Source organism: Lissotriton vulgaris, chromosome 2_1 (assembly GCF_964263255.1).
Source record: "Lissotriton vulgaris chromosome 2_1, aLisVul1.2, whole genome shotgun sequence".
NCBI classification, from domain to species: Eukaryota; Metazoa; Chordata; class Amphibia; order Caudata; family Salamandridae; genus Lissotriton; species Lissotriton vulgaris.
The window spans coordinates 767517293-767545183 of NC_141687.1; the positions used below are offsets into that span (position 1 = coordinate 767517293).

General features: G+C 49.7%; 1 protein-coding gene across 7 annotated transcripts in view; it reads left to right on the forward strand.

Moving 5' to 3' along the window:
- The window catches only part of UBR3 (ubiquitin protein ligase E3 component n-recognin 3), a 2118328-nt gene that overhangs the window by 2036373 nt on the left and 54064 nt on the right, over positions 1-27891 (forward strand). For all 7 annotated transcript variants that reach the window (XM_086956098.1, XM_086956102.1, XM_086956099.1 and 4 more), the window contains one exon: positions 11757-11966. In XM_086956098.1, coding sequence (XP_086812224.1) covers positions 11757-11966 — 210 coding nt within the window. The remainder of the gene's footprint in view (positions 1-11756; positions 11967-27891) is intronic.

A 27891-nucleotide genomic window follows, 5' to 3' on the forward strand; every position in this document is an offset into this window, starting at 1 on the left:
AGCATTGGATTTCTCCTTCCTCCAGGAACGTTCAGCTCTTTTACAGCCCTGCCGTAGCGACTTGAGCTCTGGAGTATACCACGGGGCCGAAGGTATTCGTTTGGTATGTCTGAGAGTGGCGGTTTTGGGGAGGACTGTGTCCAAAGAGGATGTGATCCAGGAGCTAAACTGTTTATCGGCCGTAATTGGGTCAGAGGAAAGCGTTGGAATAGAATTAGAGAGAATGGCGGACCATTCGGATGGTAGGAGTTTGTGCCAACGTCTGTCGGTGACTTTGATTTTCGCGGACTGGGGGGTAACAGTAGGAGACTCCCAGGAGATGGGGATTAGAAAGTGATCGGTCCATGGCAGTGGCAAAGGAGGACTGGTGGTAATATTGGCGACATTGGTGAGGACGGGATCTAAGAGGTGTCCCTTGTCGTGGGTGGGTTCGTTATTAACCAAACGAATGTTAAGTGACAGAAGGTCCACAAGCAGGTCGGAAGCGGTCCGGTCAGTGGGATCTGTGAAGTGGAGGTTAAGATCACCTACGATAAGAAGGTTGGAAACGGAGGAGGCTAGTTGAGAAACCGTCTCGGTGACCGCATTGAGGAATTTCCCAAGAGTACCCGGAGGGCGGTAGATTAGTAGTCCCGAAAGGGAGTGCGCCGGGGAGGTTTGGAGGGAAAAATGCCAGCTTTCAGAGTCTTCAATGTTGGCGTCATTGGTTCTACAGATGAGGTGTTCTCGGTAGATTATAGCCAACCCGCCTCCTCTTCCTCTGGTTCTGTGAAGGGTTTGGATGAGGTAACCTGGGGGAAGGGCGGTGACAATGTCCGAATCAGTACTGTCGGAAAGCCAGGTTTCTGTAAGAAACAAAGCGTCTATGCCTTGATCTTGGATCATCCCATTGATTTCAAGTGCATGCTTGGGGAGGGAGCGACAGTTGAGGAGACCCAGCTGTAATGTAGAATTGGCTGGGGTCTGAGTGACTGGGTTGCAGTGCGTGCAGTTTGTGAAGGGTTTACCTTCGTCATGAATGTAATGACATCCTTGGTTTTTTTCAGGTCGGAGATCCAGGAGCGTGTCTGCTGGGTACATCAGACGAATGGGGGGTGGATCCGGCAGAGTCCCTGGGCCTGGGTCCGTACGGGCCCAGACGGGCTTGCCTTAGGCGCGCCCGCTGCGCCCGTCCGCTGCGCGTACGTGAGATACACATGTTTGAGAAGGCGAAGGGGCGTGGCCTCGAGCGAGTGGGCGTGGCCACAGGACCGGCTCACTCGCTGCTGGCGGCGAATCTAGGCGTTCCCGCTGCAGCGATTAGTCAAAAGTAACTTTCCACCTCCCTGGCTACCATTAACACACTGCTGTCCATCAATATATGCATTTACAGCATTTGCTGAAGGGGAGGCCCAATGCCACCAAAATATTCAGAAAGCACCACCCTTAAACATATTCTCGTTTAAAACTTTGCCAACCAAGGTGAGCCTTTCATCAGAATAACTGTTTGAAGAAATAATGAACCTACAGCCAGTATTGGTGCCCAAAGCGCAATGGGCATGCATCTCTGCTGCCATCACTGCCCAGATACCCAGGGCCATGGCAGTAATTGTTCGCAGTGCCTCATAAAACACTTAGCACCAGGAAGTGTAACAAACATCTGCAAATTACTAGAAGGTGTTCAATGTCGCAAAGCATGGCCTCTGGCCACGTCTGTGTTATCAAGCATGAGATAAGAAGGTACCATGTCCTATCGTCACTGTAATCTAGTGGGTATACATGAGAAAAGTACTGTACTTGCCTTATGTTAAACTCAATAAAACAAAGTTAAACAAAAAAAAGTGATGGGGGTGGTCCCAGCCTATCTGCGTAGATCAGGGATTCCAGTCCTCCCCTATCTAGACGACTGGCTATTGAAGGCGGGCTCACTCCAGGCTGCCGTCGCCCACCTACAGCCTACGGCAGACCTCCTGCATTCGCTGGGGTTCACTATCAACGTGCCAAGTCACACCTGATTCCCTCTCAGAAGCTCCTCTTCATCGTAGCAGTTCTGGATACTGCCCAGTTTCAGGCTTATCCTCCAGAGCAGTGATTTAGGGATATTCAGGCTATGATACCGATGTTTCAGCCTCTATATTGGATTTTAGTGAGAATGACTCTTAGCCTGCTGGGCCTCATGGCCTTCTGCATCCTGTTGGTGGATCATGTCAGGTGGCATATTCGGGCACTGCAGTGGGACCTGAAGTTCCATGGGGCGCAACATCAGTGTAATCTTTCAGATGTCGTCCAGATCTCGGAGGGCACTGCACACCAATTGCAGTGGTAACTAACAAACCAGGATTGGGTCAATGGCAGATCCCTCTCCCTTCCCGAACCAGACTACACAGTGGTGACAGATGGGTCTGGGATGGGGCGGCCACATGGGAGAGGCGGAGATCAGAGGCCTCTGGTCTCCGCCGGAGTCCGGGCTCCACATCAACCTTTTGGAGCTCTGGGTGATCCGTCTTGCACTGAAAGCATTCCTTCCTTCTATCAAGGGAAAAGTAGTGCAGGTGTTCACAGACACCACCACCACCATGTGGTACAGCAACAAACAGGGCGGGGTGGGGTCGTGGACCCCATGTCAAGAGGCTCTCCCCCTATGGGCATGTCCATGGTGGTTTAACACCTGGCAGGTACCTGAACGCCTAGGCGGACAAACTCAGCCGCAGGTGCATGATGGATCACGAATGGCGTCTTCACTCGAAGGTGGTGCAAGGAATCTTTCAGCAGTGGGGAGAACCTTGGTTAGATCTATTCGCCACTGAAGGGAACGCGCAATGTCAGCAGTTCTGCATGTTGGAATTTCCAAGGCGTCACTCACTCGATGACGCTTTTCATCTTGAGTGGAATTGCGGTCTTCTGTACTCCTTTCTGCCTACACCACTTGTAGCCAGAGGGCTGAAGAAGATCAAGCGTGACCCAGCCCGTCATTCTTGTGGTTCCGGACTGGGCATGAAGAGTCTGGTATCCCAAGCTCTTGAAAACGGCCATAGATCCTCCGATCAGACTACCTCTTCAGGAGAATCTTCTGTCGCAGCAGCAGGGGACGGTCCTCTACCCGAACCTGGCCAGCCTCCACCTGTTTGTTTGGAGATTGAGCGGCGACAGTTCACTGCTTTTGCCCTTCATCCGGCAGTCTGTAAAATCTTGGCAGCCAGGCGTTCCTCCACTAAAACCTTAAACGCCTGTAGATGGAACAAATTTGTAGCATGGTGCACAGCAAAAGTCATGGATCCCCTTTCTGCCCCTCTTTCAGAGGTTCTGCTCTTCATTCTTTCTTTGGCCCAGCAGGGCTCTGCTCTGGGCACACTTAAAGGATATCTTTCAGCCATTTCGGCCTTTTTAATCAACCTTCTCCTTTCAAGTCCCCTATTGTAAATAGATATCTTAAGGGCATTACTCACCTCTTTCCTCCAATTCCGTTTGTAATGCCCCAGTGGGACTAGAATCTGGTCTTAACCTCTGCTCGCAGGGGGAGCGAGCTTCAGTCTCTTTCTTCTAAACCCCCTTTCCTCGCTATTCATTCGGACATGTTTTCCCTTCGAACTAGACCTTCTTTTCTTCCCAAAGTGGTTACCTCTTTATCATAGGACATCACTATGCCCACCTTCTTCCTCCTCTGCATCCTTCTAAAGAGGAGGAGAGGCTCCACCGTCTGGATCCAAAACGTGTGCTATCATTCTATTTGGATCGCACAAAACAATTGCTGGTGGATGATCAACTCTTTGTTGTTGGGCGCTAAGTAAGGTTAGGCCGTGCAAAATCGCATCATCTCTCGATGGGTCGTGCTTTGCGTTAAAATCTGTTATTCCTTGGCGAAAATGGAGCCTCCAGTAGGGTTGCGCACCCATTCCACCAGGGCGACAGCAGCCACTACTGCTTTGGGACGTGGAGTCCCCCTCAGTGATATCTGCCAGGCAGCCACATGGGCAGCATTGCACACATTCACTGAACATTACTGCCTGGATAGCCAAGTCCGGAGAGATGGCTTCTTTGACAGAACGGTTCTCCAGGAATTTCTGCTGTGAACTTGGTTCGCAGACCCACCTCCAGGGTTGGTATTGTTGGGTAAGGAAACTATAACTAATAGTCACTTTCAGATGAATAGGTTACTTATCTTCCGTAACGATGTACTTGTAAGAGACATATATTAGTTATAGATTCCTTACTGCCCCACCCATCCTCCCTGTTCTGCGGACTGACTTCTAGAGTAAGGGACTCCCTTTCAGGGCCCTAGTTTTGTGCACTAGTGGTCAGTGTCTTGCATGGCTCTGCCCTTCTGGTGTGGAATTTCATGTAAAGAACTGACGTCGGCGCGCAGGGGTGGCGTCTGTGAGAAGTTGGCCTGATATATAATGTTCACTATTCTAGTGAGCACTTTGTATCAGTCCAAACAACCCTTATTGATGATTGGTTGTAAGTCAACCGTAGACCAGCTATCCTAGTAGCATGGACAAGAGCAGTCTTTAGGCTAGACTCTAGAGGGCGTGTTAAGCCAGCTGTTATACCATCACATATACCCTTTGAACACCAAGTGAAAGGACACCACACAAGTTGTTATGAAAATAAAAGGATATTTATTTAGAACACAACAACCCTGGACTCTTTATGAGGACAGGGTGCTAAGCACAATACAAAGCTCTTACAAAAATACTTTAAGTTGCACAATTTACACAAATGCCCGAGGGGGCACGAAAAACCATATACTCTAAAAGTGGAATGCAAAATACTAGCAGGTAAGTAACTAGTCTCAAAGGCTTTGGGATCGCTAGGACTGTACTACTGAACCTTCAGATTACTAGCAGGAGGCCTAGGGGGATCGGGTGCAGAGTGTGCACTCTCACGCAGGATGCGGGACAAAGTCTATGGATGCTAGATTTCGTAAAGTTAGTGTTATCGGACGAATCTGACTAGGTAGAGCTGAAAATAAAAAGGATCTGGACCTTTGGATAGTTAAGCTATGCTGGAGCACCGAAATGCTCAGGCTACCTAGCCCAGGGGCTGCGGCTGCATAGGTCTGAAAAGACGTCGGGAATCCTCGTTGCAGTCTATGTAGCCTGAAAGAAGAAGTTGCTGGCAGGCGACCAGTGAAGAGATTCGGAGGGATCCAAGCCTGAATCGATGATGGAGGATACCTGTAAGCAGAGGGGACCAAGTTCTGAATCACTAGCCAGTGATTAGATGGGCACCAGGATGGCACCGGATGGAGTCACCTCGACCAGGTGAGTGGGCGACGCTGGGCTCTGCAGTCTTTCGGACCAGGAGGCGTTGTCGGCGACCAGGATGGAGGTGCGAGCTGTCCCACAAAGGTATCTGCTGTCGACGGCGCTGGACCCAGGATTGGGGCAACAACTCTTGGCAAATGCAAGCCCACGCGGTGGACTCAAGATGGCGTCTGGAGTGGACCAGGAGGGTCCGGGGTGCTCCTCTGTTGGAGGGGAGCAAGGGCCAGTCTGGAGCAACCAGACCAGCGGTGTTGTCCTCGTGGTGCGTCGTCAAGAGGGCCACAAGCCAGCAGGCAAGTAGCCGGACAACGCGGTGAGCAGCAAAGACAGGGGGGCCTTTGGGGTCCACCACTGGCCTCCCTGACCTCTACAGCCCTGGGCTGACTGAGGCAGGGTAGAGAGGGGCAGGTTACCTGCTCCAGACTGGGTCCCACCTTGGAAGGGTCCACTGACATCAGAGGTTCTGCCAGGCTAGGCCTGACTACCTCTGGGGCAGTTCCTTTACAAGTGGTCAGATCAGTTGCCTGAGGAGGCTGATCCTTTCCTAAAGTCTGGTGGGAGGGAGATGTCTCTTCCTCCTCAATGCTCTCTGTCTGAGTGGAGTGATCCATAGTTTCAGGCTTCACAACACTATTATCTGTCTGAGTTTGAGCTGTGGCCATCACAACTCCACCAACCTTTTCAGGAAGGGACTCAGTTTGGGTTTGGGCTGTGACCATCACAGCCTTGCCAACCTGTTCAGGAAAGGCATCTTTCTGGGATAGGGCTGTGACTGGCACAGCCCTCCTGACCTGTTCAGGGAGGACATCTTGGACTGGGGCTGTGGCCATCACTGCCCCACTAACCTTACCATGGAGGTTTACCATTTTAAAATGGGTTTCTTGCTCTACCTCAGCCCAGGCTGAGATCTCTAAATCATTCCCCAGTAGGAAATCCACAGGCAAGTTTGGTGACACTGCCACTCTCTTGTGACCAGGGACACCTCCCCAGCTGAGATTTACCACTGCTATGGGATGATCTCTCTGCACTCCATCAATGTTCATTACCTGGTATGTGGCTCCAGGTATAAGTTGCCTTGAGGGGACTAGGCTTTCAGTCACCATGGTGATGCTAGCCCCTGTGTCTCTATAGGCCTCAACCTTTGAACCATTGATGAGGGACTCCTGTCTGTACTTGCCCAAAGTGTTGGGACAAGCTGTGAAGTTGGCAAACCCCATGCCAGTCTCACAGACAAGAGTATCTAAGTCAGGGGACTTGGTTAGGCCAGAGTCCCCAGGAACTCCCAAAGAAAATGCACCCAGATTCTTGGGGGCACTCCCACCACCTGGGGGATTACTACTAGTAGTAACAGGAGGCTGGGAAGTTTTATTTGGGGGTATGTTCTCCTTATTGTTGTTGGCCTTGGGGCAACTGTTGTCAGTTTTGTAATGGCCTACCTGTTTGCAGGTATGACAATAAGGTTTCTTTTGGGTGGGGGAGAAGTCTGGGACCCACCCTTTTCAGAGGATTTTTGGAGCCCTGTGGTTTGATCAGAAGATTTATTCCCACCCTTCTTCTGAGGCTTGGTTGATTCCTTCTTTTGGTCACCACCCTGGTTCTTAGGCCTGACCCTGGTTCTGACCCATTTGTCTGCCCTCTTACCCAATTCTTGTGGAGAGGTCAGGTCAGAGTCTACCAGGTGCTGGTGTAATAACTGGTTCTGACAATTACTTAAGATTTGCTCTTTCATAATTAGATTGTACAATCCTTTGAAATCAGTAACCTTACTTCCCAGTAGCCAGCCTTCAAAAGCCTTAGTGGCACAATCAACAAAGTCAGTCCAATCCTGAGACTGAGTTTTCTGGGTGTCTCTGAACATCAGCCTGTACTGTTCAGTTGTTAATCCAAACCCATCAACCAGTGTATTCTTCAGGACTTGGTAATTGTTAGCATCCTCAGCTCTAGTAGTGAGGAGCTTATCTCTACCTTTGCCTTCAAAGGAGAGCCACAAGATAGCTGCCCACTGACTCTGGGGACACACACTGTACAGTGCAGGCCCTCTCCAAAGCAGTCATCCATTTGTGGATGTCATCCCCTTGTTTAAAGGGGGGCACTATCTTACTCAGGTGTCTAGTGTCTAAACTCCTGTCCTTTTCTCTAGGTAAAATGCTGCCACCAGTGGGATCTACCCCACTCAATTTCTGCTCTCTAGCAAAGGCAAGTCTCTCTTTGGCCAGGGCAAGTTCTTCCCTTTCAATCCTCAGATTGACTTCCCTCATCTTGGCCTCATGCTCTCTCCTCTGAGGGGATGTCATCCCACTGTGAGAAGAGGTCTGAGAGCCTTTGGTTCGAATGGATTTGTTAGAGCCTCTGGATAGAGACCTAACTCGTCCATTCCCAATGTTAAGCCCGCCTGAGAGTGGCCCTAGGGGTCCCCTAGTTCCATTCTCATGCCTACTTAAGTTGGTCCTGGTGAGTCTACTGACTTCTACCTGACCTTTGTCTGCCTCATCCCCTGACAACTCCTGATCCTCTTCCTCACCTTCACTAACTGCTGCATTGAGGTTGAGGTCAGGGTCCCCAAGGGTTCCCTCTAAGGGGGGCATGCTCCCATCTGGATTATAAGGGCCTGTGTTAGAAGCCCTCCTGGCATCATAAGTTTCTAAGAGACCAATCAGGAATGAGGTTGTAGGGTTAGAACCCTGTTTTAGCTCCCTGGAGGTACACAATTGTCTCATCTCCTGGAAGCTAAGAGCAGCATATCTGGAAGTGACCTGTGGAGGGTCAACTGACACAAGGGGGGGCTCTGAGTTCCCTCCTTTGTCTGACATGCTTCTAGTGTGGTGTAAGTGATGCACCTACCTACACTATTTGTTTGCCTACTGATCCCTTGCTAAGAGTTGTAGTCAGGGTGTGCTAGGCCCTGTTGAACTACAACAGCTGGTTCAGAGTATTCTAAGCTAAGTTATATGTACCTGGGTCCTTACGTGATCTTTCAAATGATATTCTTAGGATACGTGTGGTAAAACAACAGCAAGCTCAAATCCCAACCGCTGCTCACCAATGTGAGAAGTTGGCCTGATATATAATGTTCACTATTCTAGTGAGCACTTTGTATCAGTCCAAACAACCCTTATTGATGATTGGTTGTAAGTCAACCGTAGACCAGCTATCCTAGTAGCATGGACAAGAGCAGTCTTTAGGCTAGACTCTAGAGGGCGTGTTAAGCCAGCTGGTATACCATCACATATACCCCTTGAACACCAAGTGAAACGACACCACACAAGTTGTTATGAAAATAAAAGGATATTTATTTAGAACACAACAACCCTGGACTCTTTGAGGACAGGGTGCTAAGCACAATACAAAGCTCTTATGAAATTCTTTAAGTTGCACAATTTACACAAATGCCCGAGGGGCACGAAAAACCATATACTCTAAAAGTGGAATGCGAAATACTAGCAGGTAAGTAACTAGTCTCAAAGGCTTTGGGATCGCTAGGACTGTACTACTGAACCTTCAGATTACTAGCAGGAGGCCTAGGGGGATCGGGTGCAGAGTGTGCACTCTCACGCAGGATGCGGGATAAAGTCTATGGATGCTAGATTTCGTAAAGTTAGTGTTATCGGACGAATCTGACTAGGTAGAGCTGAAAATAAAAAGGATCTGGACCTTTGGATAGTTAAGCTATGCTGGAGCACCGAAATGCTCAGGCTACCTAGCCCAGGGGCTGCGGCTGCATAGGTCTGAAAAGACGTCGGGAATCCTCGTTGCAGTCTATGTAGCCTGAAAGAAGAAGTTGCTGGCAGGCGACCAGTGAAGAGATTCGGAGGGATCCAAGCCTGAATCGATGATGGAGGATACCTGTAAGCAGAGGGGACCAAGTTCTGAATCACTAGCCAGTGATTAGATGGGCACCAGGATGGCACCGGATGGAGTCACCTCCACCAGGTGAGTGGGCGACGCTGGGCTCTGCAGTCTTTCGGACCAGGAGGCGTTGTCGGCGACCAGGATGGAGGTGCGAGCTGTCCCACAAAGGTATCTGCTGTCGACGGCGCTGGACCCAGGATTGGGGCAACAACTCTTGGCAAATGCAAGCCCACGCGGTGGACTCAAGATGGCGTCTGGAGTGGACCAGGAGGGTCCGGGGTGCTCCTCTGTTGGAGGGGAGCAAGGGCCAGTCTGGAGCAACCAGACCAGCGGTGTTGTCGTCATGGTGCGTCATCAAGAGGGCCACAAGCCAGCAGGCAAGTAGCCGGAAAACGCAGTGAGTAGCAAAGAGCAGAAGGGCCCCACGCAGATCTGGTGGATGCTGGGGAGCTGGACTTCGGTGCTGGAGCTGCTCAGGGTTAGGGCTTCTCAAACCCCAAAGCACTCACTCGAGGACCCCTCGGCGGTCGTGCTGGATAAGCGTCGTGCAGTTCTGAAGATGGCCGGTCCCTCGAGGTCTCGTCACTCCCACGGATCTCAGCTGGGCTGATGATGTAGGTAGAGGTCAGAGGTGCCAGGGAAGCCGGGTCTCGTCGTGCTGGTCGGTCTGGTTCCGGAGGAAGGACGTGCAGCAAACCGCAGTGTTCTTAGTTGGTGCCCGCAGATGCAGGGTGACTACTCCTTAGTCACAAGGGAGAAATCTTAGGAAGAAGTCTTGAGTTCCTTTCGTAGAAAGTAGTTTCAGGATTCAAAGATGATCTAATTTGGAAGGGGGCCCGCTCCTATCTTTATACTAAGGAAAGGGGCTGGCACGCGACTAGGTCCTGCCTATGGGTGGGACCAGGAAGGGGGGTAGTTACACCCCTCTCCCATGCCGGACTTTCCCCAGCTCAGGGGCTGGTGTGCCCCTGGAACTGGTTTAAGCCGGCCTATGCATAGTGAGCACCGGGGTGCCACTTGCAGTCACCTTCCTCTAAAGCCCTGCCTACCCAGGATACACAAAACCCTGTCTGGGATGGTGCTAGCACCGCCCCTGACAGGAAACCCTTTGTCCAAGCCTCCCTCGCTGGAAGGACTCCCAGCAGCAGGAGGTCAGACTTGGGTCTGTGGTGGCAGCATCCATTTTGTGATGCTGAGGCTTGAGTTAACTTTAACCGGGGTTCACAGTTACATACATGTTGTGTCCCTCTAGAAGGGTGGAATGCTAACCCCGTCACCAGAATTGGCGAGCGGTTAGTATTCCAATTCGTATGACACCTTACTCGACATGTTTTGATAAAGCGATACGAGAGTTGGCATATAATCGCGAGGATTATAATGCTCTTAAGAGTATATGGTACGCGTTATCATGGAACAGCTGTTAGGACTTGGTTCCGCAAGCTGCAAACGGGCTCAGCTCATGCCAGAGCACCATCTCACATAATTCCAAGGGTGATTACACCACCTTGCCCCAGCTGTCGTGCAACCAGTTTTGTCAGATTTAGATGGCCAGCCAGGGGTGGCATAATACATGCTGCAGCCCCTGGTAGGCCCTGGGTACACCTATGCCCTGAGTTACAGGGTCTGATAAGGTGGCCCAGTACCAATTGGTAAATGCACCTAAGGTACATGGAATCCATTTTACAGAGAGAGCAGTAGGCCTGGGGCCCTGAATAGCAGGGTCCCAGGTCAAAAGTTGGGGGCAACCATAGTCAGGTATCCACCCTCCTATAGCGTCTAAGTAGACATCGCGACATCATTCTGGTGATCACGATTCCAACGACGAACGCGGAGTCAACTGACGCCACCGACCAACGTGCAGGGGTACTCCTGAAGAAATATTCTCCAGATCCAGTCTGATGCCTGGGAGTAATTCTAAGATAAGTAATCAATAACTAAAATGTCTCTTACGGATATATCGTTACTGAAGGTAAGTAACTTGTTCTTTATGTTTCTCCAATGACTTTAAGGTAGGATCACTGGAACTCATTTTGTGGGGCTCTCTAAAAACTATCATACTTTATTTAGCACAGGAGACAAGAGCCCACTTGGTTTGGGGTTTTTGGAAGATGGAGAATGCTTCTTAAGCTGGGAGAAAAGTATGCTATACTGCATCAAGTTTGAATGTGCATACTTATTTCTCATGTACCTTTCTGAAGCCCATTGGATGAGGGCCAATTAGCCCACTCCCCTCATGCTGTGAAAGGAGATAGCGGCCTCCGGTCACTCAATAGATCTTCTCCATCTGTAAACTACTGCTTTCCTGTTGTCACCTGGGCAGTACTGGGTAATAATTTTTATGTAAAAAAAAAAGCTGTAGCAGAAATAACTTGTATTGGTGCAGTTTTTTGCTCTGCAGTCTGCTAAGAATAAAGTATAGACTACATAATGATGCATACGATTACTGATAAGTCTAGCTCAATGGGCTCTGAGGTCCGGCGTCCATGTGATGAAAAGAGAAGCTGGAATTGCTCAGGGCATTTCTGTTTTTAGATCCGCCATGATGTATATTGTGCTCCAATTAGAGGACACAGCATCAAAGTATAATGTGATATTAATCCTCATAGCTTTGTATGCCTTTGTATGCCTTTGATATAACAGAAATGGTTTTATTTTTTTCAGGATTTGCTCATACAGGATCCTCAGTGGGACTTGCCACGCCTCCTTCAGCTGCCAGAAAATTATAACACCATCTTTCAGTTCTATCACCGAAAGTCTTGCGCTGTCTGTCTGAAGGTTCCTAAGGACCCTGCTCTGTGCCTCGTGTGTGGGACGTTCGTTTGCTTGAAAGGCCTTTGCTGCAAGCAGCAGAGTTACTGTGAATGTGTTCTGGTAAGTAACTGTGTCCTGATAACTGCCTACATCTTAAGTAATGTACGAATGCAAACTTGCCTCTACTTCATTTCTTTTCAATCGCACTTCTGTTGTTAGTTCACAATTAACACTTTCATTTACTGAGGCTGAGCACATGCACTTTGATCTACTTTACTGCTGATTGAAAACACAGGTGTTCCTATATCAGCCTGGCACGCTTCCTTGTTCTGTTGAACCAGATCTACAAGGTGTAGCTACAGATGTTCCCAACAGGGTTTGCTTTTTTTACTCTAATGGAGGCTTTAGAAACGTTCATGCCTGGATTATTGTGATTTCTGATTTTATATATATGCGGGGCTAGGTAAGCCATCAGCTGGAGAAAGCTGTTGCCAAGTAAAAATAAGGATTGTAAACACCAGTAGAGTTGCCTTGTGTAAAGGGCATGCACACAACATACAGCACACAGAGTATGCAAATACACAAACTAACCTACAGAGACCCATTTCCACAGAGTCCACATGACATTCAGGCACCCATGCACACAGGCAAACAGACTATAAGCATGACTGCACACATATCTACTCTCATATATAGCTTCTTTCATCAGGGGGCATCAGTGGACTGCTGGGTCATCTGTAGTAAGGAGGACAAGGTGAAATGCAGAAAGGTAGCTCACAGGTACCTCAATGTAGGAAAACCAGAAGGGTGATGTTCATCAGGTGAGCATTAGTGATGAATCTCAGGGCAATGTTTATCAGTGTGACTCTGTTGAGAAGTTTTGTATGTGTCCTGGGTGCACAGAGCAAGATGCCTCACTCTAGTTGCAGGTGCTGTGCATAAGAGATCACAATATCTGGTAGAGACTTCTAGCCACATATTGCTTACCTTAGAATTAGCTCAGGCATCAGACTGAATCCAGAATTTTTTCATGAAGAGTACCCTTGCACGCTGGTAGGTGGCATCCATGGTGCCTATATAGGTGCCACCGCAGCATGCCGATGTCAGTTCTTTTCTTTCCGTGACAGTCAGCGCAGATCCGATGGGATCTACCCTGTCAGTCACTTTTTGACTGTGCTTTTTCTACATTCTTTTTATTTCTTCTCCTGGTGTAGCAGGAATGTCTATTAGGAAGGCTGGATTCAAGCCCTGTGGCGCATGTTATCGACCGATGTCAGTGACAGACTCACCACTTGTATGCCTCGGTGCCTGGTATGCACTGATTATGCGAAGACCTGTGCCAATTTTCACGCCATACACCTCCAGGCCTTGAGGGAGTGGCCCCTCAAGCTCCTTGCCGCCCAACATGCGACGCTGCAGCATTCTCTATCCCAATCGAGAGGAAGATTCCTGGATCGGTCGCGGAGTCTGAAATCTTCGTTGCATTTGAAGTCATTGGGCCACTCTAGTAAGTCGCTCAACATCAAGAGTTTTATGAGGCCATGTGTCTCCTATTTGAGAGGCCCATTCCCGCCACTGCACCTTCGGGCACCTCATCCTTAGGAGGAGCCTTAGGAGGATCCTCTAGTGGTTCCATGCCTGTGACTCTGTGTAGGGATCTATGCTTCATGGAATTGTGAGCAAGTTGCTAGGAGCTTATAATGTTATGATCTGAAAAGGAGACAGTAAAGTAGAAGCTGTGGAAGGAGCTGGAGGTCTCTTTACTTCTGACCATTAAAGACAAACTTTAATCATCTATTCTGTATTGAAGTCATCTTTACATTGGCAACGAGGACCAAGGAACTCTGGCAGGGAACAGATGCTAGGACCTCCACCCCTGGATGATACTACATGATGGTAGTATACATTTTTACTCCTTCAGATTAAACTACCTGCAAATTCTGGATGAGAATTCTGTCTGGTATGTACTTTTCCAAACACTGCTTTGTAAATTTGGGATTTATCTTTTACCTGTTTACAAGGAAGCTGTAATTTTGGAACTTTTATCGTGATTTGGTGGATTTATTGCAAGTACTGCTTGGATTGCGCACTGTGAAAACTGTCTGGAGCTCCATGCTGTAACTGAGAGCAACCTTCCGGTAATACGTGTGACATTAAGTGTCCTTCGCTAACAAGAAAAGAAAAGGTGAAGTTGTGGAGGTGTCGATTGAAGACAACCTTTACACTAAGGCATGGACTGTTAAAACTTTTCGCGATCCATGCGCATCCTTTGAAAACTTTAACGGCCTTACCTGCACGTTGCGTTGCCATCATTGCCGTCATCGAGTTCCATTTTCAAGCGTCATCGGACTTCTTCGAGCGGACCTCACATCATCATCATCATTGCCCTCATTGAGTTCTGTCCTCAGGCGTCATCAAACTTCTTCGAGCGCTACTTCACGTCATCTTCACATCCTCACGTCTGTCATGTACACGAGGTCAAGGTCGTCAAGAGCGTGACCCGTACGTGACGGCCATATTTGTTTATGCATTTTTTTTTCGGGGACTTTCTCCAACGCATTTTATAAACATCAACAAATTCGCTTCAAGAACGAATTTTAAACAAGAAATTTGACACGGAAACGGCAAGTTACATTTGACAACACAAATTGCATCAGAAAGCGTTAAGCTTCTTCTTCAACTCTTCATTCACTTGTGCACATCGTGACAAGCAGTGTCACATCATTCAGTATATATTTGAAGCAACTTTGACAAGGTTACCTCGGAATGCACTAACATTTACTAGAAGTATTTCTTAATTTTAAAATCCTTATTATTTAGGTTCTACATTTTGGCATACACTGATTTTAATTTGAACTACATGTAACAAGTGATTATGCTTTATTTCTATTCTCATGGCTGATCAAACTTTTTCTGCTCCTCCTTCTTTTCTTCCCTATTCTGGTGAACCTTCAATACCTTGGAAGGAATGGAAAAAAATATTTTTAACTTACGTTTTAGCTTCTGGTGCGGATAAATATGGTCCAGTTCGCAGACAAGCAATATTACTTCATAATTTAGGAGTAGAAGGTTGCATGAAGAATTACCTGAAATATCTTTGGGTATGGGAGATGGGCATGCTAGCAATGTCTATGAAATGAGTATGCTGATGTTTTTTAAATAGGAGTTTTGTGATGAAGATCAATACTGTTTTAGAAAGGCATACATTTTTCTGTTGTGCGCAAAAGAGTGATGAAGATATAGCAACCTATGTAGCAGCCTTAAGGGGTTTGTCTCTAAATTGCCAATTCAAAGATTTAGCAGATTCCCTAATTCGTGATCAGATCGTCAGGTGCACCAATAATAGGAGAGTGAGGGAGAAATTACTTATAAAGGACTGTACGTTGGAAGAAGCAATTTAAATTGTCAACGGTCTAGAGAATACTGACTTATGGATAAAAGAGATGGACAAATGCACCAGTTCTATAGTGTCAAAAGACAGTAGAGTGAAAGAATCAGGGTCTAGTGCAAAATGTTCTCAAACTCCAGCGTGTGTTGATGAAACCAAAATTGTTAAACGGAGTGCGAAGTTTGATTCTAAATCCATGAATAAGCCATCTGGACATCGTCCTATTAATGTTTGGCAGCAAACTAACTCTTGTGTAGTGAAATGTTACAGGTGTGGTGCTCCTGGACATATTGCATCCAGCGCACGTTGTACAGCTAGAAATGCTATATGCAGAGCGTGTGGGAAAAGGGGTCATATAGCCAAGGCGTGTAATGCTAAAACACAGTATGTTAATGAGATTGATGATTGTTGTGAGAATGTTGAAAAACTGATGTTGTGTGTTGATGGTTTAACTTTGAACGAGGATTGTCTTTGCTCCCAGAAGCCTGTGTGTCTTATTAATGTGGCCACTGAGAGTTCAGACAAGCTAGAAAAACCGCATTGCTTGATTAATTTCGACTGTAGAGATCCCAAGCGTCCTGAGACTAGAAATTTCAAAATGTTAGTTGACTCAGGAAGCTTGTACACATTATTGTCCAAGGATGTATACATTGAAGTTTGGGAGAATGATAGCGACATTGATTCTTGGGTTGCACTTGACATAAAGGCTGTAGGGTATGGTGGCAAGACTATAGATATTCTAGGGCTCAGGTGGATGGTAATAACTTTTCGTGGTAGGAAAGTATTTGGACGAGTTTATCTTACCAAACAAGGATCTAACTTGCTTGGTTGGCGTCACCAGAAGGACTTAGGAATTACGTTAAATCCTAATGCAGCTGAACCAGTTTCTTCGCTTTCTGTCCTTAGTGTTGACACTTTTGAAACTGATGTCATAAAAAAGTTTCCTAATGTTTTCTCAGAAAAGTTGGGAAAGCTGAAAGGATTTTCTCACAAAATTATCCTTAAGAAGAATGCGGTGCCGGTGGTTTACAAAGTGAGAAATGTACCCCATTTGATGAGGGGACCTCTTGAGGAGGAATTGGATAAATTATTAGATTTGAAAATTATAGAACCTATTGAAGCCTCGGAATGGCTTGCGCCCATTGTGGTCGCGCCTAAGGATGGTGGAACCAAAATTCGGCTCTGTTTGGACTTGCGCGATTTAAACAAGAATATATGGGTTGATAGACAACCGTTACCAAACATTTCTGAAATGTTAAGTGCAATGGGTGGAGGTGTGCTTTTTTGTGTAATTTACATGTCTGCAGCCTACCACCAAATAGATTTGGACGAGAGGTCAAGACATCTTACCTCGTTTGTAACACCGCTGGGGGCATTTTGTTATTGCAGAATGCCTTTTGGTTTGGCGTCGGCCTCAGCGGTGTTCCAAAGAGTGATGCAGCAAGTTCTGGTTGGTATCAACAATGTTTTATGTTTCCAAGACGATGTATTGGTAGTTGGGAAAGACTGTGATCATCATGATAAGATCTTGACAGAAGTTTTGGAATGCATGGAAAGTAATGGTTTGACCATAAAGAAAGAAAAATGCCAGTTGAATCGAGATAATGTAACATACTTAGGTCATGAAATATCAGGTCTAGACATCAAACCTAAAAAAAGTATAATTTCTGCAATCAACGACGCTCCTACGCCATCAACCAAAGATCAGCTAAGATCCTTCTTGGGATTAGCTGAGTATTGCTCAAAGTTCATAAAAAGGGTTTTCTGATGTTGTTGAACCTTTGAGGCAATTGATGAAGAATGGTGTGGTCTTCAAATGGAATGAAGCTTGTGAGGAAGCATTCAAGTGTGTGAAAAGAGGAATTCTACATGCACCTACTCTAGGTCATTTTGTCGGTAAGGCAAAAACCTTGGTTACCACTGACGCTAGTGCTGTGGGAATTGGAGCAGTACTGTCTCAGATATCTGATGGTGTGGAAAGAGTTATAGGTTTTGCCTCAAGGAGACTACAAGGAGCTGAAGTTTCTTATTCAGTTATTGAGAGGGAAGCTCTCGCTTGTAAGTGGGGAATTAAACACTTCAGATATTTTCTTTGGGGTTTACCTTTCAGAGTAAGGACAGATCATAAGCTCCTTGTGCATTTGTTCAAGGGTGAAAGAGGTTTGGAGGGTAATGTCACTCCAAGAATATCAAAGTGGATTTTTTCTGTGCTTGAATATAACTTTGAGATGGAATATGTGAGAGGAGAGAAATATGTCATTGCAGACTATTTGTCTAGAATGCCAGTAGAGTTAGTGCTTGGGGAGTCAGAAATCAATGACACAGTGATTAGTTGTGATGAAATAGTAGCATTTGATAAGGGAGAGTGGGAGAGTGCCATGTCAGATGATCAGCTAATTCCTTTGGTTATGAAAAATGTCTCTGCAGGATGTTCTAGGGAATCCGCTGATGATATTTGTTTGAAAGGTTTTTATAATGTAGAAGCTGAGTTGATTGTTTCTGAGGGTAAGCTGTGGAGAAGGAACAGATTAGTGCCGCCGTGCAATCTTAGATCCAAAATCATGAAGATAGAGCACGAAGGTCACTTGGGAAGGAACATGACTAAAAGAATGATTCGTGAGTCATATTGGTGGCCGTGCATGGATGGTGAAATAGATGATTTGGTTAGGAATTGCCATGCGTGTGCTGGAAGCGATAAGACGAAAGTAACCTCCTCTTGCTTGTGTTGATTTTCCAGCACGTCCCTGGGAGAAACTGGCCATTGATTTTCTAGGTCCGATTTCAAAATTGGATGCTCAGAATAAATTTATAATGGTCCTTGTGGATTATCATTCAAAATGGTTTGTGATGGAGTCTACTGAAAGCATTGACACTAGAAGAGTGATAAGTTTTATGGAAAGAACATTTTTAAACAAGGGTATTCCGAAAACTTTGGTATCGGATAATGGAGTACAGTTGGTTTCGAGAGAGATGAAGGGATTCGGGCCCCTTGGATTCATGGAGGGTTTCGGACCAGCACCAGTCGTAGCACCTAGACATTTCCCGATGCTGGTTCCGATGGCGACGCTCCCAGTGCCGCCCCGTTCTGATCCCTGACTCCAACATGGAGCGGGAGGGACGTCGTCCGATGCCGACTGGAGCCATGCTTTCCAGGCCTGAGCCTTATTCCTATGAGCTAGGGCTCAGGGAGGATTGGAAGAGGTAATTTGACACTGAGAAATACCAACCTTAAGATACCCAAATGAACTGGTGTGAGCATTTGTCGGAGGCCGGTGAACTCAACACCTATCCAGATACTGGCATGCTTTCTCCCCCTACCGTGGCAACGGAGAAGCGCGTCCTTTGCTGATGAAAAGGGCAGCTGAGGTCCTGGACCTTAGTCTGCCTTCAGTGGAAGTTAAGATGAACGTCTTGGTGGAGGTGCTTGATCCAGGAGTGTCTCTCCCATTTAGTGAGGCCCTTACAGACGTCCTGCTTGGGACTGGGTTCAAGCCAACAAGACAATTGCCCACCGCCCCAGGGGACCCCAACTTCCTCACACAACTTTCTACCCTGGAGAGCTTGGAGGTCCAAGTATCTATCTCCCATGTAAATCCTGACACATTCCCTACCACCCCACTGGATAGGGAATCCAAGAGGATGGATACCTTAAAGAAGAATATGTTTTCTTTCACCTGCCTGGCACTGCGGTTCGTGAACACTGCGTGCCTTTTTGGTTGTTACTCCCATGCTCTATGGGATTCTTTTGTGAAGGTGCTGTCAATGGTCCCTGAGGAGGCCCGGGCCATATTCTACTAGGCTGTCTACGACTGGAGAGGTGCAGCTAAGTTCACAATAAGATGTGGACTGGATACCAACGACTCACTGGGCAGGGCTGTTTCCTTGATGGTTACCTAACAGCACCACTCCTGGCTGAGAGCAACTGGCTTTGCAGGAGATATCCAAGCATTGCTTATTCACATGCTCTTTGATGGCTTCCTTCTCTATTCGGAGATAAGGTGGATTCAGCGCTGGAGTGCTTTAAGGACAGCAAGGCTACGGCCAAATCCTTTGGTTTTTCCATGGCTCCTTGCGAACCCAATCTGCCTTTAGCTCCTTTCTTGCCCAGTGATAGAGCTTCCAACTGCGTCTATACCCGACCAGCCACCACGGCACACAAGCTTCCCAGCCTTTGCAAGGCCAAGGACGCGGTACCCACAGATCCCTTGGGTCGGTCCACCAGATGTCGGGCCAGTTAACCCCTTCCCCCCTGCCCACCACACCCTCCAGAACCGCAGTGTCCGTACCCCTATAGTCTGTCCTCTTACCTACATAGGCACACAATAGGAGGCAGGGTATGCAATCACTTGATCCACTGGAGGCCTATAACCTCAGACTGATCAGTTCTCCAAATTGTCTGAGGGGATACTCCCTCCCCTTCATGAGTAACCCTCCACCCATCCCACTGGCTTGCGACAGGTTAATGGTGGACCAGCTCTGCCAGCAAGTGAAAGCTCTTTTGGTCAAGAGAGCCATCGAGAGGGTACCAATGCCGGAAGTAGGTCGTGATTGCTATTTCCGCTACTTTCTGGTGTCCAAAAGTTATCGAGGCCTTCATCCTATCCTAGGCCTGTGTCCTCTCAATTTCTTCCTCAAAAAGGAGAAGTTTAAAATGTTCATGTTTGCTCAATTCGTATCTGCCCTGGGCCTGGGGCACCGTATGGTATCATTAGACTTGCAGAACGTATATTTCCTCATTTCTGTTCTGCCTCCCCACAGGCATTACCTGCGGTTCATGGTGGACCACAAGCACTTTCAGTTCACTGTGCACCCTTTTGGCCTTACCAGCGCCCTTCGGCTGTTCACCAAGATGATGGTGGGGGTTGCAGCTCATCTGACAAGATCGGGTGCCAGTCTTCCCCTGTCTCGATGAAAGGCTGTTGAAGGTGGGTTTGCCCCATGCTGTTGTGTCCCTCCCCCAGTCTACGACAGACCTCCTGCACTCGCTGGGGTTCACCATCAACATGCCAAATTCACAGCTAACACCCTCTCATATACACCAGTTCATTTGAGCTTTTCTGGACACGGTGCAGTTTCTGGCGTATTCAGAACGACTAGTCCAGGATATTCAGGCTATGATACTGATGTTCAGTCTCTCTCATGTATTTCAGTAGACTGACTGTAAGGCTGCTGGGCCTCATGGCCTCCTGCATTCTGTTTGTGACACATGCCCGCTTGCCTATGCGGGCTCTGCAATGGGACCTGAAGTTCCACTGGGAGCAGTGTCAGTGGAATCTCCCTGACCTGGTCCAGATAAATTTAAAGTTTCACTTAAATGCGTTTTTATGCAGTAATGCTTTCCTACGGAGAAAAGGGCATTTACTGCATACCGGTATTTGCAAACGATTCTCAGGGTTCAACTTAAGGTGATAGGGGGCCAAGGTCCAATGTACCATCAGCAGTTCAAGTTTAGCTGGCCTGGAGTGTATGGGTGCAGAAGTGCTGGACTGGTTAGTAGCCTTGTAGGCTAAGAGTGGGACCACCTAGAAACAGGCTTCAAAGGGGGACTGATGGAGCTTCCCACAGGGGTCTCGGTTCGTGGGGGTCCTGGGAGGAGAGGAGCACTGCCTGTTGACATGGAATTGGCCTTGGGAGCTCGAGTACAGAGGATTTTGATCGGCTGGTGCTCGTGCCTCAAAGTCACCCACGGATCTCAGTTCAACCTGCAAAGGAGGGCAAAACAGAACATCTGGGTCACTCTCAGAGCTGGCCTCTGTGGTGCTGATGTCCTTCGTCAGCTGCTTGATCTTTGCCCCATTTGGAGTCCGGATTAGACTCAAACAAGCTTTAGCTAATGCATGGGGCCTGTACCCCGGGTATTTGTGCACGGCGGCTCCGGTTGGTCCTGGCATTTTCTCACTTGGTGGAGAGATGGATCTGATCTCTAGGAGCACTGTGACCTCTTTCTGGTCTGCTTCTGCTTCATTGGTGGACCAGGTAAACTGCAGAACAGTGAACCAGACGTGGTCGGTGCCTGCAGGCTATAGGGAACTTCAGGGGAGATGCTGATGGCTTGGCAAAGTGCTGGAGGCCATCCAAGGCTTTTGTAGTATCCACAGACGCAAGATAATTCGAATTGTCACAATTGTCAGGACAGGAGCAGGTAGGCAGGCAAGGTTTGGTGTCAAAGGCTGCCGCAAGTCTGCAGTTCTTGCTTCTTCTGCTCTTTTTTGTCCTCTTCTTTCTTCAGTCAGAGAAATCTAAGTTCCTGGTGTCAGGGGACCACCTACATACTCAATTTATGGGTGTTAAGGGGAATGAAGGGTAGTAGCCAATGGGCTACTTACCCTTGGGGCCACTACACCCCTTATATGACCACATCCTGTGGGAAGTGGGCATAACCCTGAATTCCTATTTCCACCAAAATCAAAATGGTGGAACTCTTCTTTCGTGGAGCACATCAGGCCTTAGGGGTGTGATTAGCCTTGTGGTGCACCCGCTACCTAGCATAGCTAATGTCCCACCTGTCCTGATGCCAAATGGGCTTCCTGATAAGGGGTGACACCTCCCTGGTCTGGGGGAAGCCGGGGTCACATATCAAAGACGGTAGGAGCTTTGAAGTCCTTGGCTTTGGTATGCAGATTCACTAGTCATCCTGCTTGAGGATGTAGTGTAGTTCCTATTTCCCTTATAGGTTCTGCACATTGGAATAACATACACGATATGCTTGCATAGGACTGAGGTCAGTATGCCCCTATTATGTATATTAAACTTAATTACTGTGAACCAGCTAGCTCAGAGGCCACTAGAAACTTCTTGAAGACAAGAAGGGAATAGCTTCTGGCAACCACATAACATAAAACCCTGATCCCTCAGGATTGTGGAAACAATATACAACTTTTCATTCAGTCACTCATCTCAGAGGAGAACATAGAAGAAACAGTCGGGTGTGTTTACAATAAAATGTATTGCACAGTTGTTATTCTAGTACTGGTTATATGTGCTGCGACAACTGTTGGACAGTAACAGAGAATTATGGACAGGAGTGCAGTAAAATAAAAAGGCATTGTTCTACCATTTTGCAATAGTAATGAATACATACATGAAATACAGAATGCATTAAGATAAAGCCTATAGCCCTATGATGCCTAACTAGATGTACCTAAGTGTACCTAGCGTGTGTGTAGGTCTTTAGAGAGCCAAGAATCCCCCTAGGATTTAGTCTAACCCAATTACCTCAGTGGGACTTCATCCTGATCTCGAGCTGGACACCCACAGATGGGTGATGGACCTCTGCCAGCCTCGCTCTTCTGACTCCCCCCGACGCTCGCACGATGCGGCCGGGGGTTCGGGTGACACCGCCCACGCGGCTCCTCGGGAGTCGCATTCGGCCCCATACCCCCGGTCCCTGGGCTGAACGCGACGCCGGAGGAGATTGAGCGTTTCCTCATGGCCATGAGGTCCCTTTCTCCTCCGACGGGTTCTGTGGCGCCTTCGGGCCCAGCAAACCTGTCTGGGGGCCCTAGTGGGTAGGGGGCTTTGACCCCTACGCCGTTGGGTGCTTCGGCCCCGACGCCGTCAACGCCTTCGGGCCCGGCGCCGCAGGGCCCCACGATCCCGACACCGCCGGTGCCCTCGGGCCCGGCGCCGCATGGTACAGCGGCCCCGGCGTCGTCGGCGCCTTCGGGCCCGGAGCTGCAGGACGCCGCTGGACCTTCCTCAGGCGATGGATCGTCACTGGTGGACCTTACGACCCCCCGGCGTCGGTCCGTGTGGTGTGCCCTCCGGCGCCGTCCTCGGCGGCGCCGTCCCCGATGCCTCCTTTCATTCGCTTCCGACGTCGGGACGACGCCTATCGGCGCCGATCTCGACGCCTTTTGGAAATTTTAGTTTCTATGAACCGACCTCATTCAATTACGACCCTGAATCTCAGGAGATGAGGGATGAGGAGGATTGGGAGGGGTCTGAGGACCCTCTGGCCAGAGAGTGCCAGTCTAACATGGACTGGACAGGAGACCTTGGGGAGGCCAGTGGCCTGGACACCTCTCCAGACACTGGATTTGTCTCTCCTCCTACCGTGGCTTCAGAGGAGGGAGCTACATATGGTGTGGTGTTGATGAGGGCTGCCAAGGCCTTGGACCTTGAGCTCCCCGTCGCGGCCGTGAGGACTAACCTCCTCACTGAGGTCCTTAAGCCGCAGTCATGCTCCATGGAGCCTCTGCTGCCGTTTAATGAGGCCTTGACGGACGTTCTTTTGGGCACTTGGTCCAGGCCCGCCACAGGTTCGCCTGTGAATAGGAACGTGGTCAGACGCCACCGCCCGGCCCCGGGCGACCCATGTTTCCTGTCCTCCCACCCCACCCCCGAGAGTCTGGTCATCCAGGCCTCTAACTCCCAGACCGCCTTCCCGACGGCCCCGCCGGGCAGGGAGTCCAAGAGGTACGAGAACTATGGTAAGAAGATCTTCTCGTCCCTTAGCTTGGGACTGCGGTCTTCCAACACCGCAACGGTGGCGGAAGTGCTGCCAGAGTGTCCGTTGGAGGTACGTGCCAAACTCGGCCAAGCCCTTGTGGAGGGCCGGGACGCAGCCAAGTATTCAATCAGGTGTGGACTGGATACTACTGACTCGCTGGGCAGAGCGATGGCTACGACGGTGGCGGTACGACGCCACGCCTGGCTGAGATCCGCCAATTTTTCGGCAGACGTCCAAAACACCCTCATGGACATGCCGTTGGATGGCCGTCGCCTCTTTGGCGACAAGGCAGACCACGCGCTTGAGCGCTTTAAGGACTCCAGGGCTACGGCCAAGTCCTTGGGCCTCTCGGCCCGCGCCAGCAAATGGGTGCCTTTCGCTCCTTTCGTGGCCAAGGAAGGGGCGTCCCCACACGTGCCGCCAGCCACTCGCCGCAAACTGTCCTCCAGCGCAGCGGCGGCCGTGGGAACCGCCGTGGAGGCGGTCGGGGGAACAAGCGGAGTCAGTCCACATCTGCCCCCGCGGCATCCGCCTCTAAACCCTCCTAGTCCGTGCTTTTCGGCCCATGTGACGCCAGTGGGAGGCAGGGTTCGCCATCACCACTCTCACTCGCGCACAGTCACTTCTGACAGGTGGGTGCTGCAGACCGTCCGAAGGGGCTACTCCCTCCCCTTCGAGACGACCCCTCAAGCCATGCCGCCGCAACTCCACCGCGTTTCGGGGGATCATTTGCAGCTCAGGCAGGAGGAAGTTTCGGCCCTCTTGGCCAAGGGGGCCATCGAGCGCTTTCCTGGGCCAGAAGTAGGTCGTGGTTGCTACTCCCACTACTTCCTGGTACCCAAGAAGGGCAAAGGGGGCCTATGCCCTATCTTGGATCTGAGGAACGCCAACGGCTTCCTCCGGAAGGAGAAGTTCAAAATGCTGACACTGGCTCAGGTCTTGGCTGACCTAGACCCAGGAGACTGGATGGTAGCGTTGGACTTGTCGGACGCATATTTCCACATCCCCGTCCTGCCGCCCACCGGCGTTACCTGCTGTTCACGGTAGGCCTCGAGCACTTTCAATTTACCGTGCTCCCCTTCGGCCTTACCAGCGCCCCACGGGTGTTCACGAAGGTGATGGCGGTGGTCGCTGCCCATCTGCCCAGGTTAGGGGTCTCAGTCTTCCCCTACCTAGACGACTGGTAGTTGAAGGCGGGCTCGCCCCAGACAGTCGTCAGCCACCTCCAGACTACGGCGGATCTCCTGCACCAGCTGGGGTTTTCCATCAATGTGCCGAAGTCACACCTGTGTCCCTCTCAGAAGCTCCTCTTCATCGGAGCGGTTCTCGACTCGGCGCAATTTCGGGTTTATCCGCCCGAACAGCGGGTTCGGGATATTCAGGCCCTGATTCCGATCTTCGGGCCGTTATCCCGAGTTTCGGTCAGGCTGACGCTGCAGCTTCTGGGGCTGATGGCCTCCTGCATCCTTCTGGTGCATCACGCACAGTGGCGGATGCAGGCTCTGCAGTGGGACCTGAAGTTTCAGTGGGCCCAGCACCGGGCAACCTGTCCGACCATGTCCTGATCTCGGAGGGCACTGCGAGACAGCTGCAGTGGTGGCTCACGGACCGCGATTGGGTCAATGGCAGATCCCTCTCCATTCCCCAACCGTAGCACGTAGTTGTGACGGACGCGTCCCTCCAGGGCTGGGGAGGCCACTTGGGAGAGGCGGAGATCAGAGGACTCTGGTCTCCGGTGGAGTCCCGGCTCCATATCAATCTGTTGGAGCTGCGGGCGATTCGTCTGGCACTGAAAGCATTCCTCCCGTCTGTCCGAGGGAGTGCAGTGCAGGTGTTCACGGACAACACCACCGCCATGTGGTACTGCAACAAACAGGGCGGAGTGGGGTCGTGGACCCTTTGCCAGGAGGCTCTGCGTCTCTGGCAATGGCTGGAACATCAGGGCGTGACTCTGGTGGTTCAGCACCTGGCAGGTTCTCTGAACGCCAGGGCGGACGAACTCAGCCGTCGGTGCACGATGGCGTCTGAACTCGGACGTGGCGCAAGGCCTCTTTCTGCGATGGGGAGAGCCTTGGTTAGATCTATTCGCCACCGAAGAGAACACGCAATGTCATCAGTTCTGCGCGTTGGAATTTCCAAGGCAGCACTCGCTCGGAGACGCTTTTCGTCGCGAGTGGAGTTGCGGTCTATTGTACGCCTTTCCGCCTATACCACTTCTGCCCAGAGTGCTGAAGAAGATCAAGCGCGACCGGGCCCAAGTCATCCTTGTGGCTCCGGACTGGGCACGAAGGTACTGGTATCCCGAGCTACTCAGTATGTCAGTCGATCCCCCGGTTCGCCTGCCTCTTCAGGAGGACCTTCTGTCGCAGCAGCAGGGGACGGTCCTCCACCCGAACCTGTTTAGTCTCCACCTCCATGCTTCGAGATTGAACGGCGACAGTTGAGGCCATTTGACTTGCCTCCTGAAGTTTGCAACATCATTCTGGCAGCCAGGCGTCCCTTCACAAAGTCGGTATACGCCTGCATGGTGGAACAGTTTTGTGGCATGGTGCACAGCAAAGGCTGTGGATCCCCTCAATGCCCCTCTTTCTGAGGTTCTTCTTTTTCTTCTCTCTCTTGCCCAGCAGGGCTCTGCTCTGGGCACTGTCAAGGGCTACCTTTCTGCCCTTTCAGCCTTTCTAAGGCTGCCTGATCAACCATCTTTGTTCAAGTCCCCTATCGTTCATCGATTCCTGAAGGGCATCACTCATACCTTTCCTCCTGTTCCCTTCGTGATGCCTCAGTGGGACTTGAACCTGGTTCTAACGTTTCTGATGTGCGCTCCCTTTGAGCCACTTCACAACTGTCCTCTTCGCCTTCTTTCTCTGAAGACTGCCTTCCTGGTAGCCATCACCTCTGCCAGGAGAGTGAGTGAGCTCCAGGCTCTCTCTTGTAAGCCTCCTTTCCTTTCAGTCCATCCGGACAAGGTTATTTTAAGGACTAGGCCCTCCTTCTTGCCTATGGTGGTCACGGCCTTCCACATTGGGCAATCCATCACATTGCCCACCTTCTTTCCGCCTCCGCACCCCTCGAGAGAGGAGGAGAGGCTCCACCGTCTGGACCCAAAACGTGCGCTCTCATTTTATCTGAATCGCACACATCAGTTCCGGGTGGATGATCAACTCTTAGTTGGGTACGCGGGCGCTAAGAAAGGGAAAGCAGTGCACAAACGGACCATCTCTCGGTGGATTATCTTGTGCATCCAGGCGTGTTACTCCTTGGCTAAGAAGGCACCCCCTGTTGGGCTGAGGGCTCATTCCACTCAAGCCACGGCCACTACTACTGCCTTGGGCCGAGGTGTGCCCTTGCAGGACATTTGCCAGGCAGCTACGTGGGCCTCGCTGCACACGTTTGCAAGACACTACTGCCTGGACAGTCAAGTCCGGAGGGACGGCTACTTTGGCCGTTCCGTCCTCCAGGACTTTCTGGTGTGATTATTGGTTCGCAGACCCACCACCACTGGGATGGTATTGCTGGGGTATCTATTCTAAGGTAAGGAATCTATCACTAACGTGTCTCTTTCAGATGTACAAGTTACTACTTGTGTAACGATATATCTGTAAGAGACATTAGTTAGTGATAGATTCCTTACCGACCCACCCATACTCCCCGTTCTGCGAACCGATATCTAGGGTTAAGGTCATCCCCTTTCAGGGCCCTAGTTTCTTGGCACCAGTGTTGGTTTTTGTCATGGCTCTGCGCTTCTGGCGCGGAAAAGCTGTGGCTAAGAACTGACGTCAGCACGCGGAGGCGGCGTTTAAGTACTCCGACGTCATCACGGCGCCGACGACGGACGCGGAGCCGCAGACGACGCCTACCGACGCGCAAGGGTACTGCTACGCAAAACTTTCCGGATCCAGTCTGACGCCTGGGGATATTCTAAGGTAAGGAATCTATTCTAAGGTAAGGAATCTATCACTAACTAATGTCTCTTACAGATATATCGTTACACAAGTAGTAACTTGTGCGACAGTCCCTCTGCGTCCCCCACATGGGGCCTAGGGAGCAGAGTATCCGTAACCTGCCCCCTTATCGATATATATTTTTAAACATGTTCAGGATATGGGACTGAATCCCCAAGTCCGGTAATGGCTGCCAGCAATATTTTCTCATGTTGCTGGAGCCAATCAGAGCGCTCGCTCCTGCTGGAGTTTTGTTTTTAAATT